At 51.7% G+C, this 18969-nt stretch overlaps 1 protein-coding gene across 1 annotated transcript in view; it reads right to left on the bottom strand.

Annotated features, from left to right (window-relative positions):
* Nucleotides 1–8603: 8603 nt before the first annotated feature.
* The window catches only part of WSCD2 (WSC domain containing 2), a 77368-nt gene continuing 67002 nt past the window's right edge, over nt 8604–18969 (bottom strand). Inside the window, exon 8 of the mRNA XM_006894821.1 lies at nt 8604–8956. Coding sequence (XP_006894883.1) covers nt 8604–8956 — 353 coding nt within the window. The remainder of the gene's footprint in view (nt 8957–18969) is intronic.

The raw sequence follows: 18969 nt of genomic DNA, 5'->3' as shown, positions 1-18969 counted from the left end.
AACCAGGGGCGCTCCCTGAGATACAGATGGTGTTGTGAATGTGCCGCTGAGTTGACTGCAACTCATAGTGATGCTGTACAAGAGCTCCGCATCCTGTCTTGTCCTGAGCCAGTCTCAACATCTCTGACACACCCACGTCAACCCACCTCAGCTGGGGTCTTCCTCTCCTGCAGTGACCCTCCACCCTTTCAAGCATGATGTCCCTCTCCAAGGACTGGTCCCTCCTGAAAACACACCCAAGATATATGAGACAGAGCTTCAAAATCCTTGCCTCCAAGGAACAACTTGGTTTCACCCTCTCCAGGACAGGCCTGTTTGTTCTCTTGGCTGTCCATGGGATGGTCAATGCTCTTCTCCAGCACCACAACTCAAAGGCACTGATTCTTCTTCTATAGTCATTGTTCTTCTTCTTCACCTGTAGTCATTGTTCAATTTACTGACGCATAGCAAGTAATTACAAAGACCATGGCCTGGATCAGGTGCACCTTGGTCTTTAGAATGACAACATTGCTCTTTAGCACTCTGGGGAGGTCTCTGACAGCAGATGTAACATGCAATTAATGTATTAATTTCTTCAGGAGCTGAACCTGATCATTACCTAGTTTGTCCCCGCGATTGTGTTGAGGAGGACCTGGCAATTCAGAGATAAAGATATGGCTTCCGCCTTAAAAGAGTGCAAATTCTGGTGGCACACACACGCACACACACACCCTCAAATTACTCACGTAATCACAATAAATTTTATCATATTTTCCATTATGATTACTGGAGGCAGTATTTCAGGTTACAAAGTGGGTAATGTGTCAGGGCTGCTAACCAAAAGTTTCGCAGTTCAAGTCTACCAGCCTCTTTGAGGGAGAAAGATGGGCAGTTTCCTCTTGTAAAGATCTCCAGCCTCAGAACCCCACTGGAAGGTTCCATGCAATGGGTTGGGCTTGACTCCCTGGCGGCAAGTTTGGTTTGGTGGGTGAGGGACTCACTCAGGTCTGGCTGGTGACATGTGACTTTCCTTACATCCTTCCCTGTCCCTGGGGGTTCTTATTCAGACAGTGGACAGGCACCTTCAAGCATGTATTGTCAGGGACTGCACTAAATATGGGGATGCCAAGCTCATTGCAGGAGCAGGCGTCCATGTGTGGATGGATCAACAAGCCTGTTACTTGTCTGTTAGGAGACGTAGTCTGAAGGGAGTCGTGTTGTTTGATAACCCAAAAGGCTCACATGTCTTTGGTGGTTTGAATCCACCAATGGCTCCAAGGGAAAAAGACGGGCAATCTCCTCTGGTGTGACTTGTTGTTGTTGTTGTGTACCAGCGAGTTGGAACCGACCCATAGCTGACTCTTCAGCGGGTTTTCAGAGGCAGTTAATTGCACAAGAGGAGATTGTCTGTCCTCCTGAAGAGCAGCCGGTGGACTCAAACCATGCGCCTTAAAGATTGCAGCGCAGCTTCTTACCACTAGGCCACCAGAGCTCATGTGATTTACAACCTCACAAACCCAGCGGCGGCTCAGTTATGAGTTGGATCCGACTGGACAGCAATGCATGGAGTTAGTTGTAGTAAACACACCTTTGCCTCCAGCAGAATTGCTCCGACATCCCCTCCTGCTGCTTCACTGTCTCCTGAGACAGTGTTTCTCACTGTCTAAAAGACTAAAAAGCTTGGGGAGTCACTTGGGAAGCTCTGGAAAATACAGACTCACTCCCGAGCCTCACTTTTCAGATGACTGAGTTGAGAAGGCCTGGGAGCTGGCAGACTTCCTGGGAAGCTGCGCTGCTATCCCCAAGGTGGTGCCTCTGGTGGTTCAAATCCACCAACAGCTCTGAGGGAGAATTATGGGCGCTCTCCCCTTGGACAGCTTACAGCCTCTGAAACCCCGCTGGTCAGCACTGGGTCTGACCTGCTCAGTGACTGGGAACTTGGGAGAGTGGAAATGTGTAGCCTGGGCATCTTGACTTTTTGGAGGCTCACTCAGGTTACTTTGCTATCAAGCTGGGCCCCTAAATCCGGTCTTTGCAGAGACTATGCCCTCTCCTGGCTGGTCCCCCTCCCTGAGGGTGCCCCACTTTGTTTCTGTTAGTTATTAGAGGCACATTGACCCCATGTGTCCAGAGAAGAATTGCTCCATGGGGTTGTCAAAGCTGTGTTCTTTCAGAAACAGATAGCCAGGCCTTGCTTCCTGGGTTCCTCTAGATGATTTCCAAATGGCAGCCTTTTGGCTGGGGAGTTCTGGTGGCCTAGTGGTAAGGAACTGTGCCGTTAACCTAAAGGACATGGTTCAAATCCACCAGCTGTTCTGTGGGAGAAAGATAGGTCATCTTCCCCCCTTCCCTGGGCAATCTACTGCCCCTGAAAACCTGCCGGAGGGTCAGCTGTGGGTTGGTTCCACGTGAGGGTACACAACAACAACCACCTGGCAGCCAAGCACTGTACAGCGTGTGCCATCGAGAGAGAAAACAAAAGTCTTGTCACCAGCAAGTTCCACCCTCCTGCTCCAGCCATCACCAGGCAAGAAACGACTCCAGAATAGACAGACATCTCCTTTCTGCCACACATTCTACCTCACGCTGACTGTTCACCCCAGTCAGCTGTCAGGGGGCTCAGCGAGAGGCCCAGATGCATCCCGAACCTTTGTTTGAGATTGGATTGAAGGCAGCTGGGCGCAGGGGGCGGCGGGGAGGGGTGGGCTCAGTAGCCGATCACTTCTTCCACCCCCATGCTCTCTGCTAGTTAATTCTCATTTCTGCGCTTTCTCCCCCTGCCCGCTGGCAGATTGCAGACTGTAAATTTGAGGAGAAAATAGTCAACGTGCGAGCGTGATAAATAAACATGTTGCTTTTGCAAGGACGGATGTTATTATCATTCAGATTTACCGCTCAGCCGTCTGCACGGTTTATTGCTTTTGGGGACGAGCCGAGCTGGGTTGGTTTCTGCATTACATTGATCAACTTTCTGCCCTTTTGTCTCCATCACCCCCTTTAAATATCAGCAGGGACGTGGGGCACAGTTCACCCCATGTGAGCGAATGCATCTTGGCAGGTGTTTTCTTTGGGGACAGTTATTTATAGCTGCAAAGAGCTGTCATCCGGCAGGGGGGTTTTGTCTCCTCCCTCCCCCTTTCTCGTTTCTCTAAAAGGGAACATATTTTTTTGTTTTCCCGTGGGAACGAGTACCAGATCAATTATTTAAATCCCTCTCATTCTCTTCCTTGGTTTCTCTCCCCACCTCTGTGTGTGTCTCCACCGGTCCTTTGCCTCCTTTTTCATATTTTGCCCTCTGCTGTCTCTTTCACCTTCTAGAAGACTCTGGGGCATGCCCAGGTTCGAATCTAGATGTTGGCATTCATAACTTACTCCCGCTTCTCTCTTCCTCCTCGCTGCCCATTTGTAAGGAGAAATGAATAGTGTCTTTCTGTACCTGTCACCGCCTTCTCTTCACTATGTTACCAGTTTAGAGGGACAGGGAGCCAGGTCACATTAAAATTTCTTTCTCACCTGATTCTTTGTCCCCATTCGCCAATTTAAAGGACCAGCCTCAAGGGAGCTGTCCAGGCCAGACCTTGGTGTCATCTGCTCTCCTCTGTCTTCTCCCTCCAGTCTGTCACCAAGTCTGAGGACGCTTCCCCCCAGCTCACTCTAACCCCACTCCATCACACAGATTTTTGAGGTGTCCCCCCAAGTCCCAGTCAGCATCCTGACCACATCCCTGGCTCCCCCCTCCCTTCTGGCTTGTCTGGCTGCCCCCATCTCCCTCTCTTCACTCTAACAGCTGAGGGACAGGGCAGCGAGCGCGTGCCTGTGGATTCCGTTGCTAAGGAAACCACTTTCTTGGTTACCAGCCAGGGTAGCATTTGTCTCACTAAGTCTGACTCCTGCTGGGTCGTCCCCTCTCTCTAGGAGGACAGGGAGTTGAGAGAGGACAATAGGGCTCAGAGGGAGGGAGGAGGTGGAAAGAGAACCAGCTAGATGCCTGGAACTCGAGATCTGGGGAATCGGGAGGAGAGCAAGAGAGGTATTTAATGAGCAGTGGAGGAAATGTAAGGGGGGGGGGCGGGAGAGAGAGACAAGAGAGACAATGAGAGCAGAAAGTAGCATAGAGAGAGGCAGGAGACAGGGGCAGTGGGAGAGAACAGAAGAGCCAAAGCCTGGCCTCCTGGAGGAAGAGACTCTAGCAGCTTGGCCCCTGCCTCCATGTCCTCTCCGCCTCCACATCTGGCTTCCTCCAGCCCTGCTCACTAGGACATGCTCCCAGAATGCTCTAGGGTTGGTGCGCATAAGGAGAGAGGCCAGCTATTGGTATGCTTGGGCTTTGCTTGGTTTCCTCTGTCCTTGGTGCTCCCCTGAGTCCAAACCAATGGAGGGGTGTTCCCCACACCAGGGGTGCTTAAGCCTCCTTCCTCCTTCAGGTGTAAGGCTTTCCACTCTGTGCGTGGAGGGGATGTGTGAGTCCAGCATGGAGGAGAGGGCATTGGCTGACTCTGCTTTTGGCTTCCTGAATGGTTTGGGCCAATTACTGGTGTCGTCCACTCAGAGTGACCCTGTGCACAATAGATCTGAGTCCTGCCCTTGTCTTCCTTGATACACATAAGCCTATTGATGCAGACACTGCATCATTCCATCTCGTGGAATCTCTGTCTACCTTATGAAGTTGGTCAGGAGCAACCCAAATCCCTCTTCGTTCTCTATCTGACCAACGTCTCCCCTTAAACCATCGGATCATTCGTAGCTGGTGGGGAGGGGGGTGTGGTCAGATTGAAGCTTTGCAGGGATGTCGACTTTATTCATTTGTCCTTTTCCCCCCATCCTCAGAACACAACACTGTGTTCTGAGTGGCGGGAGCCCAGAAGGTGCTCAGACAATATTTGTTGAATAAATGCTGCCTTGAGTCTTCCAGGCTGTTTGTGTGAAGATGATGGGATGGTCGGTACAGTGTGATAAAAAGGACAAATATTAGGGAAGGGGGAAAAAGAGGCTGCTAACCTCTCCCAGCTCCACTTTCTGGTCTAAAGTGCTAACTGCACCCAATTTCACCCTCAAAATATAGGGTGGCACCACTTCTGTGAGACCTGACGAGGGGAGTCCAGGAGAGTGCAAGGCTAGAGCTGCATGGGGTCCCTCATGTAGGGTTGTGGTTGTTGCTATTGGGCGTCCTTCAACTACCTCTGATTTACAGCAACCCTACACAACAGAACAAACACTGCTCATTCCTGCTCTGTCTTTGCCATTTCGTAAGCACCTCGAAGCACCCACTGCATCCATCCATCTCCTCGGCCTTTTCATGGACCCTCCACATTAACGAGTCTTTCTCCAGGGACTGGCCCTTCCTGATGACAAGCCCAGAGTATGTGAGATGAAGGAGCATCTGGTTGAACTTCTTCCAAGACATTTTTGTTTGTTCTGCTCGTAGTCTGTTATATATTCAGTATTCTTTACCAACAATACAACTCAAAGGCATCATTAAGGGAGCTCTGGTGGCCTAGTGGCAAGAAGCTGCATTGCAATTCCAAAGGTGCATGGTTTGAATCCACCAGATGCTATGCTGGAAAAGGATGGACAGTCTCCTCCTGTGCCAGTCAAATCTGAAATGACGGCACACAACAAGAAAAGCACAAACAAAACCAAAAACACTGGCATCAATTCTTCAGTTTTCCTTATTTGCTGTCCAAGTTTCACGTGTGAAAATATCATGGCCTTGCCAAGTGCACCTTAGTCTTCAAAGTTATTCTCTTCATACATTGAAGAAATCCTTGGCTACAGATTTGTCCAATGCAGGATGTTATTAGATTTCTTTACTGCTGTTTCCATGGACATCGATTGTGGATCCAAGTAAAATGGAACCTTTGACAACTTCATCCCACACTCATCATGATTTTGCTCATTGGTCCAACAGGAAGGTCCACCATAGACGTCACCCACATTACTACTTAGAGCCAAGGATGGTGGAACTTCACCTCACATACTTTGGGCATGTTGCCAGGAAGGGCCAGTCTTCGGAGAACAGACCTCATGCTGAGGAAGGTAGTGGGTCAGAATAAGAGAGAAGACCCTCAACAGGATGGACTGGACACAGTGACTACAACTGGGCTCATCAGAGACGGTGAGGATAGCGCAGGCTTCCCATCTGTGTTTCTCAGGGTCACGTTAAGTCACCTAATTAACATCAGTGCACAGAGCCAAGCAGGGGCTCTACAGGCCCCTCGGATCTCTTCCTCCCCCCTCTCACTACCCACCCCACACTAACTCTCCCACAGTTACAAAGATCTAAAGTTTACATGGAAGCAACAAACCCTCCCCTAAGAGACAATGGTCTCATTTATGAGACGGAACCCCAGTGGCCGTATCCTCCTGTACGTGCCTGCAGCTCCACACACAAGAACCCACAGAGACATTAAAAAGGGGACAGTTACCACACTACCTGGAAGGTGGTCTCTAACACACAGAAGGGCAGTTGGACTTGGAGGGTTTTACAGAGGCACAGAGTTCTACACAGAGATGATTATAGCTGTGATGCTGGAGAAGAGTATTGAGGGTACCATGGACTGCTAGGAAAACAAAGATTCATCCTGGAGAGGGTTAAACTGGGCGGCTCCTTGGAGGCAAGGATTCTGAGGCTCCGTCTAACATACTTTGGACATGTTGTGAGGAGAGATCAGTCCTTGGAGAAGGACATCATGCTTGGGAGGATGGAGGGACAGCGCAGGAGGGAAAGGCCCTCTATGAGGTGGATTGATTCAGTGACTGGGATAATTGGGATGGGAGTGTCGGAGACAGTGCGATTGGCACAGGACAGAGAGGAGTTTAGGGCTGTTGTACATAGGGTTGTTATGAGTTGCAAGTGACTCGACCACACATAACAACAACAACTCTCACAACACCCACCCCCCACCCCGCCACTCTCTCACACACGGTCACACACTCTCACAACCCCATGTATGTAGTCACCTTATAAAACACTCTGCCACATGGTAGAATTATCAATAAAATTCGCATTTAATGATGGTGTTGACCTGAGGAATCTTCAGACAGAGAGGCCTAAGGCCTGAGGCGACCACCAGCAAAAGAGCCGGTCCAGGTCTTGGCCCAAGAGTTTCCCAGAGAGGGCTGACCTCCAATGGGAAAGGAGGGGCCAGCCTTCTGCTTCACTAAAGACTAGAAATTAAGCCCAGGGAAAAAGAAAACACAGTACAAAATACATTCAGAGCCCCTGGCTGGGCCCAAATCCCATAGAGAAGCAGGAAACCACAGGCCCACTCCCCATGCCCTTCCCTACACGTGGTCAGATTCCAGGGGGTGGAATGTATTAGGCATACTCCTCTTAAAAAAATATATCTCTCTAGACTCGCCTCTTCCGCAATCCCTTTGGGCTTTGGGAATGGGCATACACCTGCACCTCCAGGCTTCCGAGGGGCCACCTGGGGAGGCTGCTCCAGACACAGGAGCAGAGAGGCTGTGATCTATGGCTTTTGCATCTCTGTGGTGAGGGAGGAGGTGCGATGCACAGGCGGACTGGATGAGAAGCCACTAGTATCCAAGGTGCAGAGGAGACAGGACTCCGGGCCAAAGCTTCGTAAGACAGAGGCTCGTGGACTCAGGTTTGTGGGAAGCCTTTGGTTTGGTGTTTCAGCATCAAGAGTGCAGTGTCCTATGGAAGTGTGAACCCCCTCATTTACCTCATTCATTAAAGAGTCCCCGGTTGGGCTATGATCAGGGGGTGGTCTCCTCTGGGCATGGTTCCAATGATTTGGGGGACTCATGCCGTCTCTCATAGACAGCAAAGAGCCCACTGGTTGCAGTCAGAGAAATAGTGTCAGGTCAACGAGCTGGACCTCAGAAGGGGAAAAAGCATCCCTGGGGTTCTTGCTCTGACTCATTTCTGCTGCATGTGGCCGTCCTGGTGGGTTAAATGGTCTGTTGGTAACTAAGAAATCTTGACATGGGAGCCAGACCCCGGGACCACCTCCTGGATATACTAGGGGGAGAAATGGCAAGATTCTAGGCTCCCTCAGCAGCCAGATGGTCCCTTATAGGCATATGCCCTCGGCTGGGCTCATGACCCCACTGACTCTCAGCCAACCGTGAGCACAAAGCCTCCCCAGAATGCCTGTGACCATGAAAAGACTTTCTAGCACTTTCTTCTAAATGAAAGGTGGCCTGAGATAAAGCTCAATGTCAGTATATTTGGCTACCCAAGTTGGGATGAGCTGGTTGGACAAAGGGGAGGCTATCAGAGCTCAGCCCAGAAAGGAGGGACCACCACTATGTAACTGTGTTTGCTTGTCACCTCCCTGGACATCCAGTGCACCCATGACATGGGGACGCCAACCCTCTGGAAACAGAACCCAGGGTGATGCAGAGGTGGAGGTGAGGACACGGGTCCACGTGGCTGGAGTTCGTCGAACCTGCTGTCCCCTGGGCAGGGTGAGTTGGTGGGGTGGTGGGTGCCTGGACAGTCTCCTTCCTTGACCCTCCTCTATCATGCAGGAAACAAGCAGCCTCAGTCGGCCCCAGACCAGAGAGCAAGCAGATGGGTTGGGGTCTCTCGGGGTGCAGAGCCCCAGGGTCTGCTCAGTCAGGACTTGGCCCACGTGCCCTCCCGGTCAGACGCATCATCTGGGGTAGTAGGCGTCGGGCACGCCTGTGAGGTTCCTCCCTTTCAGGGCTGCGTCCACCATCTTGATGTAGGCGGAGATGGTCTTCTGCATGTCCGCAGTGTAGGGGTCGTACTCGAGCTTCCGCAGTCCCGAGCGCTTGAAGTTGCCGTCCTTCTGGCTCTCCACGCACAGCAGCCTGTCCTCGTGGACGGCCACGCCCAGCAGGTGGACCATGCGGCCCAGCTGGACGAAGAGGTCCTGCTTCAGGTCCTCGAAGTGCACCACCAGCACCTTCTTGCCAAACTTCAGCCAGTCCAGCGTGTGGGTGGCCCACCAGGGGGCGTAGTTCTTCACAAACTCTGGCCACTCTGTGGGAGGGATCAGAGAGGAGGAATGGAGAGGGGGTGCCAGAGGGAGGAGGGAGTCAGGGGGAGTCAGAGGGAGGAGGGGCGAAAGGGAGTCAAAGAGTCAGAGTGAGGAGGGAGCAAAAGGGAGGAGGGATCCAGAGGGAGGAGGGAGTCAGAGGGAGGAGGGAGTCAGAGGGAGGAGGGAGTCAGGGGGAGGAGGGAGTCAGAAGGAGGAGGGAGTCAGAGGGAGTCAGAGGGAGGAGGGGCAAAAGGGAGTCAAAGAGAGTGAGGAGGGAGCAAAAGGGAGGAGGGATCCAGAGGGAGGAGGGAGACAGAGGGAGGAGGACACGAAAGGGAGGGAGGATCCAGAGGGAGGAAGGAGTCAGAAGGAGGAGGGATTAAAGGGAGGAGGGGGTCAAAGGGGAAAGTCAGAGGGGGGAGGGAGTCAGAGGGAGGAGGGGGCAAAAGGGAGTCAAAGAGAGTCAGAGTGAGGAGGGAGTGAAAGGGAGGAGGGATCCAGAGGGAGGGGGATCAAGAGGGAGGGGGGAGTGAGAGGGGGAAGGGAGTCAGAGGGGGGAGTCAGAGGGGGGACGGGCAAAAGGGAGTCAGAGAGTCAGAGTGAAGAGGGAGCCAGAGTGAGGAGGGAGCGAAAGGGAGGAGGGAGTCAGAGGGAGGAGAGATTAAAGGGAGGAGGGAGTCAGAGGGAGGAGAGATTAAAGGGAGGAGGGAGTCAGAGGGAGGAGAGATTAAAGGGAGGAGGGAGTCAGAAGGAGGAGGGATCAGAGGAAGGAGGAATGGAGAGGAGGGAGTCAGAGGGAGGAGGAAGCCAGAGGAAGTCAAAGAGTCAGAGTGAGGAGGGAGCCAGAGTGAATCAAAGAGAGGGAAGAGGGCACCAGAGGGAGTCAAAGAGAGACCGAGGGAGGAGGGAAACAGAGGGAATTAGGGGGGGATGGGGCCAGGAGGCAGTTAGAGGAAGGGGTTGTGGGAGGCGAGGCCAGAGAAAAAAAAAGGAGTCAGAGGAAGAGGGACAAGATGAAGGAACCAAAGAGAAGAGGAGCCAGATAGAGTAGACAATCAGAGGAGGAGGGAACAGAGGGTCAGGTCAGAGGGAAGAGGGAAGGAAGAAGAGAAGGAAAAAGCCAGACAGGGGATGGAAAGGAGGACGGTGTCAGAGTTCAAAAGATCCAGGTTAGATGGTGCAACGGTGATGGGTCATTAATCAAAAGCAATAAACATATTAATTATATTGTTAATATTGTTATGTGCTTTTGAGTTAGAACCATCCCAGAGTGACCCTCCAATAGGTTTTCAGAGACTGTATACCACATGGGACAAGACTGCCTCTTTCTCCAGAGGAGTCACTGGTGGATTTGAACCGTGTGCCTTTGGATTGGCAATACAACTCTTTACCACTAGAATTCCACATTAATGATGTTAATGACATAATTAACTCTGGGGATTTCTGGACTCACCAGGTTGTTCCCGCCTCAGTGCTTTCTCTGCAGGGGCATTCTCAGCTCTTCCTCTTTTGGGGGTAACATTAACACTTTTTTGGGGCTTACAAGTCAAGACCATTCCTAAGAGCTGTCCCAATGTTACACATTCTTCCCACGCATTCTGTGAGGCTGCTGTTGGGAGGAGCTGCAGCCTCCAGTAGAACTCACAGCAAACCTCGGGACAGATCTGAACTCTGGCCTCTCCTGCACCATCCATCCTCATCGTCTCCGACAGGCTTCAGCCCCTGCCGCAGTCATGGTGCCAATCCATCTGCCTGAGGGTCTTCCTCTTTTGCTTACCCTCCACCTTTCCAAGCATGATGTCCCTCTCCAAGGAACAGCTTCTCTTAGCACATGCTTGGAGTGAGGAGCTTTCGTCATCTTTGCCTCGAGGGACACTCTCGAAGCACTTTCTGCAAGACATACTTGTCTGTTCTTTTGGCTGTCCGTGGGATGTTCAGTGCTCTTCTCTGACACCACTGCTCAAAACCAGCTATCCTTCTTCTGTCATCCTTACTCACTGTCCAGCTCTCAGAGGCAAAGCAAGTGACTGAAGAGACCCTGGCCTGCATCAGGGGTATTTTAGTCTTCAAATTGCTGTCACTGCTCTTCAATAATTTGCAGAGATCCCTTACTGCAGACTTTTCAGTGCCATACGTCTCCTGATCTTGACTGCTGGTACCAATGGTGCTCACTTTGGATTCAAGCAAGATGAAGTCACTGACAGTTTCATTCTTTTCTTCATTTATTATGATACTGCTTACTGGACCAGTGGTGAGAGTTTTTCTTTTGTGATGTTGAGATGTAATCCCTACTGAAGACTGTAGTAGTCTTTGATCTTCTGTAGGAAGTGCTTCTCACTTTCAGCAAGCAAGGTTGCTTCTACATAACGAAGGTTATGGATGAGTCTTCCTCCAATCCTGATGCCACAGTCTTCTTTATAGGGTCCAATACTGGCCTGGAAGTCAGCCTTTTTGACATACTGCCTACCACTTTGCTCAGTTGGCCTTTTAGGTTTACAGCAAGACCAGCCTGGAAGTCAACCTTTTTGAGACCTGGGCCCCTTTGGGCCTTGGGGTGACAGGTATGGAGCACCAGCATCAAAGATCCAGCTGAGATATCCACATCAAGGACCTTTCCCCACTGTGCCAGCCATAGGCCTCAGCCAGAATACCGAAACAACCATCCTACTGTGCTCCCATAGGCCTCAACTGGATCTAGCAACATAACATTCATATGTCTGATTTGCTGCTAGAGGTACGACACTTGTGTCAGTTTATTGTACAGGGGGAATGATTTCCATGCTGTTACTTTACTATGTTGTTGTTGTTGTTATGTGCCGTCGAGTCGTTTCCGACTCATAGCGACCCTATGCACAACAGCCCTAAACCCTGTTCTATCCTGCGCCAACCGCACCGCCTCTGATACACCCATCCTGATTACCCCAGTCACCGAATCAATCCATCTCATAGAGGGTCTTCCCCTCCTGCGCTGTCCCTCCACCCTCCCAAGCATGATGTCCCTCTCCAAGGACCCGTCCCTCCTGGCAACATGTCCAAAGTATGTCAGACGAAGCCCCAGAATCCTTGCCTCCAAGGAGTAGCTTGGTGTAATCCTCTCCAAGATGAATCTGTTTGTTTTCCTGGCAGTCCAGGGTACATTCAGTACACTTCTCCAGCACCACAGCTCAAAAGCATCCACTCTCCTTCTGTCCTCCCTAGTCATTGTCCAACTCTCTGATGCATAACAAGCGATTGCAAATATCATGGCCTGTATCAGGCGCACCTTAGTCTCCAGAGAGACACTGTTGCTCCTGAGTACCTTTGAGAGGTCCCTAACAGCAGACTTTCCCATCGTGATACGCTTTTTGATTTCCTGACTGCTGGTACCAAGAGTGTTAACTGTGGAGCCGAGCAAACTGAAGCTGTGAACAATCTCAATCTCTTCGTCATCCATGCTGACGCTGCTAATTGGTCCAGTGGCGAGAATCTTTGTCTTCTTGACATTGAGCCTCAGTCCACACTGAAGGCTGCAGTCCTTGACCCTTCGCAGCAAGTGCATGAGGTCCTCCTCAGTTTCAGCAAGCAGGGTTGTGTCATCTGCATAACGCAGATTGTTAATAGATCTTCCACCAATCCTGATGCCACAATTCTCCTCATAGAGCCCAGCCTCCCGGATAATCTGCTCTGCATACATGTTGAAAAGGTATGGAGACAGGATGCATCCCTGGCGTACACCCTTCCCAATTTTGAACCATGCAGTGTTACCTTGCTCTGTTCTGATGACTGCCTCTTGGTCCAAGTATAGGTTTCGTATTAGCACAATTAAATGTTCTGGGATTCCCATTCTTCTCAGAGTCAGCCACAGTTTGTTATGATCCACACAGTCAAATGCCTTTGCATAATCAATGAAACACAGATAGACATTCTTCTGGTATTCTCTGCTTTCAGGCAAGATCCACCTAACATCAGCAACAATATCCCTAGTACCACGACCCCTTCTAAACCCAGCCTGGACTTCCGGCAGTTCTCTGCTGATGTGCTGTTCTAATCGTTTTTGGATGATCTTCAGTAGAATCTTGCTTGCATGTGAAATCAATGACACTGTTCTGTAGTTTCCACACTCAGTATAGCTTACGTTATTTTTACTCTTGCTTGTTGATCATTGTTTTTATTAGTAACAGCACTTGTCTGTCAGGCTGCTGTACTGAGGTGATTTGTGTGTTGCTGTACTGAGGTGATTTGTGTGTTGCTGTGATGATGAAAGCTGTGCCAAGTGCACAGGGTCACCTGGGGTAAACCGGTCTCGGCAGAGCTCTCAGATTAACAGAGACCAGGAAGCATGGTTGGTTGTCCACTTCTTAAACAGCAGGCCTATGAAAATTCCATGAACAACAAAGGATCATGGATAGTTACAGCAGTAGAGACAGAGCCCAGGTCCCTACTAGTGGGGACAGCAAGAAACACCTGTCTAGGACTCAGCTGATGCTGATTCACAGTGGTGCCATGCGTGCACAGCAGAACCACAGAACCATGCTCCCTGCTGTGACTTCTTGGGGACAGACTGCTAGACCTTTCTTCCAAGGCACTTCCGGATTGGCTGAACCACCCTGTTAGCTGAGCCCACTCCTGTGGTGGTTGATGTGTACCTATTTACTCCCAATACCCTAAAAGGCAAGATAATGTTCACGTATCACTAGCCAGGCTACCAAGGTTCAGAGAAGTGAAGTGACTTGCCTAAGATGCACAGCCAGGAGGCAGTACTGAGGCCAGAACCCCTTATTTCAAAGGCCCCGTCATTCTGGGGCACCACAAGCCTCACCCTTTCTTATCTCCACACAATGCACTCAGCAAGGGTTCAGTAAATGGTCGGGGAACAAAATTGGAATTCCCAACCACCCCGCTGCAACATGACACAAGCTCCTTTCCTCTGGAGAACACGGGGAATCTGTGCCAAGGCCCTCCCACCCCGTCAGGCTCCCTCAGAACACCCCAGCTGCTTGGGAAATATTTATGCTGGTGACAGAGATATTTTTTATCCTTAAGATTAACATTATTTTACGATGTCACGGGCTAATTGGGCCCGCGCTGTTATAATGGTTAAGACCAGATGTAGCTGCGTGATTAAAAAAAATCAATCCTGCGTGTGAAACGGGCTGCCTGACTCTCCCCAAATCACTGAGTCACCTCACGGCACCCACGGTGACGCAAGGCCACTCAGAGCTGGAGATGCAGGGGTGGCCGGAGGTGGTTCTCCGGGCTCGGCCACTTCTGGCCAGCGCTCGTTTACAGGCGGCTGCAGGGTGAGTCCTGGGGGAAAGAGAGGCCAGTGTGGGTGATGGCTGGCTTTCCAACAGTGTCTCGGGTACAGCAGGGAGGGACATGCTGTGGCTTTCTAAAGTGGCTTCACATGTCCCTGACTGCCAGGCTCCTTTGTTTTAGTTAGGATGGGGACAGGACAGCCGCTGCCTGAGCACCTGCTGTGTGTCAGGGCAGTCCTGGACACTCGATGCCTTCTTCAGTCATCAGTGCTCACAAGAAGTCCTGCCGTTAGGTGCTGTCCAAGTCAGGGACGACTCATCGCGACCCGACGAGTATCAGACTGGAGCCCTGTCCTATCCGGCAACTTCCTCATCCTCTCTGATATGTGTTGAGTCCATTTTGTTGCTGTCACTGTGTCAATCCATCTCTTGAGGGTCTTCATCTCCTTTGCTGACCCTCTGCCTTTCCAAGCATGATGCCGTTTAGCCCTATTTGTTCTTGTCAAGAGGTCAGCAGTTTGAATCCACCAGGTGCTTTGGAGGAGAAAGATGGGCAATGTCCATACATAGCCTTGGAAACTGAAGGGTGGCTATGAGTCAGAATCAATACAAGCAATGGGTTTTCTGGGATGGGTTTAGTTGTTCTCAAAAACTCACGTTTGTACCGTTGGAATCGACTGACAGCTGATCCTTCAGTGAGTTTTCAGAGGCTGTAAATCTGTCATGGGAGGAGACTGCCCATCTTCTAGAGGATTTGAACCACCAGCACATTGTCCCCCAGCCTATGCCACCAGAGCTCCCTGGAAGCCATGCCTTAGAGAAGTGTCAACTCATTGTCACGGGTCGGAATCCCCTCCTGCCTGACGCTCCACTGGGCTCGTGAGGTTGTAATGAACACAGGAAGAGGCTCCCCATCTTTCTTGGCTGGTGGATTAAAACAGTCGAGGGCCACACTGCCTGAGCCTGCATCACTGTCACAGTCACGGGCACGTTCAAGCCAGTCCATCTCAGCAAGATTTGTCCTCGTCCCCACTGGACCTCTGCTTCCCCACACACGACGTTGTCCTCCAAGCAAGAGTTCCCTCCTGCTGGCAGGGCCAAAGTGAGTGAGTCACAATGTTCTCCTGGGAGCCTCTGGCTCATTTCCAAAGCAGAGGGTCAGGCCTCTCATCTCAGGTGCCTGAACCACCAACTTCTAGGTTAAGCAGCTGATCACTGATCGCGCATGCCACGCAGGTGCTTGGGAAATGCCAGCTACTCTTATGCTTACACTTCACGCGGCTGGGGCCCTCCCTCTCCCCAGCATCTCCTGAGGTGCCCCCACACGTCCAAGCATCTTGACTGGAGCATCTCCCCAAGCTCTATTTGATTTCTGGGCTCTTTGGCAGAGGGGGCCTGCCTCCCCTTCTTCCTCTCCTGTGGCAAGGCTTCCTCACTAGGGGCGCCTGAATTCATTCACGGGAGAACAAGATCATAAACATGAAAGACAAAAGGGCGCGGTGAGCCCAGCCTCCCGGTAATTGATTGCTGCCTCCAACCTGGACTGGAAGCTCAGGATGAGCAATGAGGCATTGTCTTGAGAGCCGGCGTCTGTTCGAAGCGTCACACGCATGCTGGGGCGACCCTGGAACGGCCAGTCTCTGCTCCATCTTCCCGTCGATGGGAGGAACTGAGGCCTGATTAATAGCATCACTGGACTTCATACCCCGTGGAATCATTAAACACAGCATCCGTTCCATTAAACTGCTCCAGGACAATTCACCTTGTGTAATCATATCCCATAAAACTTTGCCACGGAACCTCTCCAGGGAGGGAGTAAAATTAATGGTATGGAACCAGAGGTGCTTTGAGGGTGCCTCATCCAGGCATACCTGTGAGGCGCACGAGGCCAGGCTGCTGGACACAGCACACAGCTGGGGAACCTCTGCTCTCCAGGGGGTGTGGGGGGAGTCCTCTCTCTGGTTTTTACAGCGATTCTCAAACCCTAAGCCGCTGAGGAGGCACCTAGACCATCTTGCTTCTGATGCAGCAAGTCCGGGGGGACCCTTGGTGGAAAACAAAGCGCCAGGTGCTGGTCCAGCCTCAGATACCCTTAGACTGGAAATGTCATGGTGCCCTCTTTAACTGCAAACCTGGGATTTACTTTTCTGGAAAAAACTTCCAGGTGAGCCTGATGCAGTCGGTCTATCCATCTGCAGAACACACTCTGAGTAGTAGGTTTGGGCACCGTGGAGCTGACACTTGTCCGCACACTGGATGCACCTGACAGCCAGCTTATGGAAATGCAGACGGCCAGACCCTGTCCCCAACAGCCCTGGGATGAGACCTGAGAAACTGCATTTCTAATTAATTCCTGAGGAGTTCAGACGCTGATGCCTCAGAGGTCCAGGATCAAAGGCCTCAAACCCAAGTACTGACCGAGGCCAGAGAGTTCATGTGAATGAGAGGAATGGGCTGGGTGAGTTCTCTGAGCAGGCTCGAGGCAGGAGCACTAGATGATCAGAGGCAGGTCTGGGAGGGGCTGCTGGGATAAAGCCCTTTCCTCCACCCAGATGAGCGTGAGGGCTCGGGACCCTCAATATGAGATGAGACTCCAGCCCCAGCTGTTCCTGAAGCTTCTGGGTCGACCCCTGTCCAGACTCCCCCCTTAGCTTCGGTTTACAAAGCTTCCAGCTGTCACAAACAAGGAAAGGTCACAGCGAGGCTGGGCGGTAACAGTTCCTGGAAGGTCAGAGAACCGGCTGCAGCGGGGAGAGGAAGGATGGCCAACTGCTGTCTATGTGATTCTGACTCAAAGAAAGCTCCTCAGGGCTTTCAAGGGCTCATTGTTCAGAAGTCAATCGCCAGGCCTTTCTTCTGAGGCGCCTTACTTGGACCACTCTGGGGACCCTCTGAAAATGCCTCAGCAGGTTAGGGACATACAGTGGTAGCAGAGTCTTGTCAAGGTGTGGGTTGGAATCCTGTTCAGTCAATGCCTGGGGACGAGTGGCGTGGGCCCGCCCTGGGATGGCTGTGCACCGGCAGGATGGTGGAGTGCTGTGATGACTGTAGCTTTTCTGAGTTCAGGCGAACCTCAGGAAAGTCATAATGAATGATGACTGCAAATAGCTTTGGGGCCGAAGATCTTCTCATTCGGGAAAGCAGGATGCTTGTGTCTCAATTTCTCCATTTGTAAGCACGGAGTAAGTCCTCAGTTCTCAGTTCTACCTGGTTCCTGCGAGTAGAGCTTGGAAAAAATACTGAGGGCTATGAGTCGCTGGTGACTCGACAGCACATAACAACAACAACAACAACAACAGGCCCTTTAAAGAAAAGCGCGAGTACTGGGACTATTCTACATTCCTCTGAGGAAAGGTGGAGGGTCAGTGCATGAGGAACCCACACTGGCATGGACTGACACAGTGACTGTCTGTCACACTGTGTGCTGGAGTTGAGGAGGATGGTGCAGGACAGGACAGGTGCAGATCGGCTGTTTCCGGGGTTGCTGTGTACTCAGCTCCCCGATACCCTAACAACGACAACTGGAGACTAACGTGCAGTGGGTCGATTAGAGTTTCTTTACGGCTCTTACAAGTGGACTGTCACTCCCTGGACTTAAGAGACCGCTCAGCCTGCTTCAGACCAAAATCCATTCCAATACTTCCACGCATAAATAATCCAGAGAACGGTGGATGACTATCACCCCCTATCCAAGCTCCCAGCTGCTCACTGAGGAAGCGAGGCAGGGGAAGGTGGGCCTCATGAGCGAGCTGGATGGCCAGGGACAGGACAGTCAGGAGACCCACGGGTTCTGTCAGATGAGCGCGTCAGTGAAGGCTGAGGGTGCACTTGGTGAATGGCCAGCCCATCATCACCCTCCATGGTCATCTGTGGGAGGGGCTGGAGTTCCGGAGCTGCCGGGAGCCAACGGGAGGATCCAGTGTGGTGGATCCTTCCTGGCTGAGGTCCGTTCCTGGCGGCTCTGGCTGACATTTTCATAAGCTCTGGTGGCCTGGCGGGAAGCAGTTGCGCTGCCAACCCAAAGGCACGCGCTCTGAATCCACAGTGATCCTCAGGGGAAAGATGGACAGTCTCTCCCTCCCCGTGCAATCCACTGCCTTACTGCCGGAGGGTCAGCTACGAGTGGCTCTGACTCCACAGGCATAAAGCAGTCAGGGCCTGCGATTCATATCCTTCCCCATTCCAGCTAGTCCATTATCACAGCAGCGGTCAAGGGCGTGAACCCTCACCTCTGCCACTTTCCGGAAAATGTTCCTCACTTAACCTCCCTTGAATCTAAGGTTGCTCCACGTACAGAAAAGGGGACATAATGCTGACTGTGGGGCTTGAAGAGCTTGTTGTTGTCAGCTGCCGCTCCCGGTGACCTCACCTGCCCAGAGCAAATGTGAGGTTGCCACAGCTGTGACCTTTTGGCAGCAGACTGCCAAGCTTTCTTTCCGAGGTGCCGCCAGGCGTGTTTGAACAGCCAACCTTTCTGTTCCCAGCTGCCTGCTTAATCGTTTGCTCCACCCAGAGACCCACCCCTTCTACACTTAGTGAGATGCGACTCACACTACGGTGATGGCTCATCATGTAATCAATATGGGATTTTGAGACTCAGAGAGATGGGGGTTGTTATGTGCCACTGAGTCGCCTGTGACCCACAGCAACCCTCTGGACAACAGCCGTGAAGCCTGCCCTGTCCTGAGCCAATCTCACTGATTTCAACACACCAACCCTCACTGCCCCAGTCATTGTATCAATCCATCTCGTCCAGGATCTTCCTCTCCTGTGCTGTC

The sequence above is a fragment of the Elephantulus edwardii genome, unplaced genomic scaffold (assembly GCF_000299155.1).
Source record: "Elephantulus edwardii isolate Elephantulus edwardi_28Jun2011 unplaced genomic scaffold, EleEdw1.0 scaffold00151, whole genome shotgun sequence".
NCBI classification, from domain to species: domain Eukaryota; kingdom Metazoa; phylum Chordata; class Mammalia; order Macroscelidea; family Macroscelididae; genus Elephantulus; species Elephantulus edwardii.
This window is presented reverse-complemented; position numbering and strand designations above follow the sequence as displayed.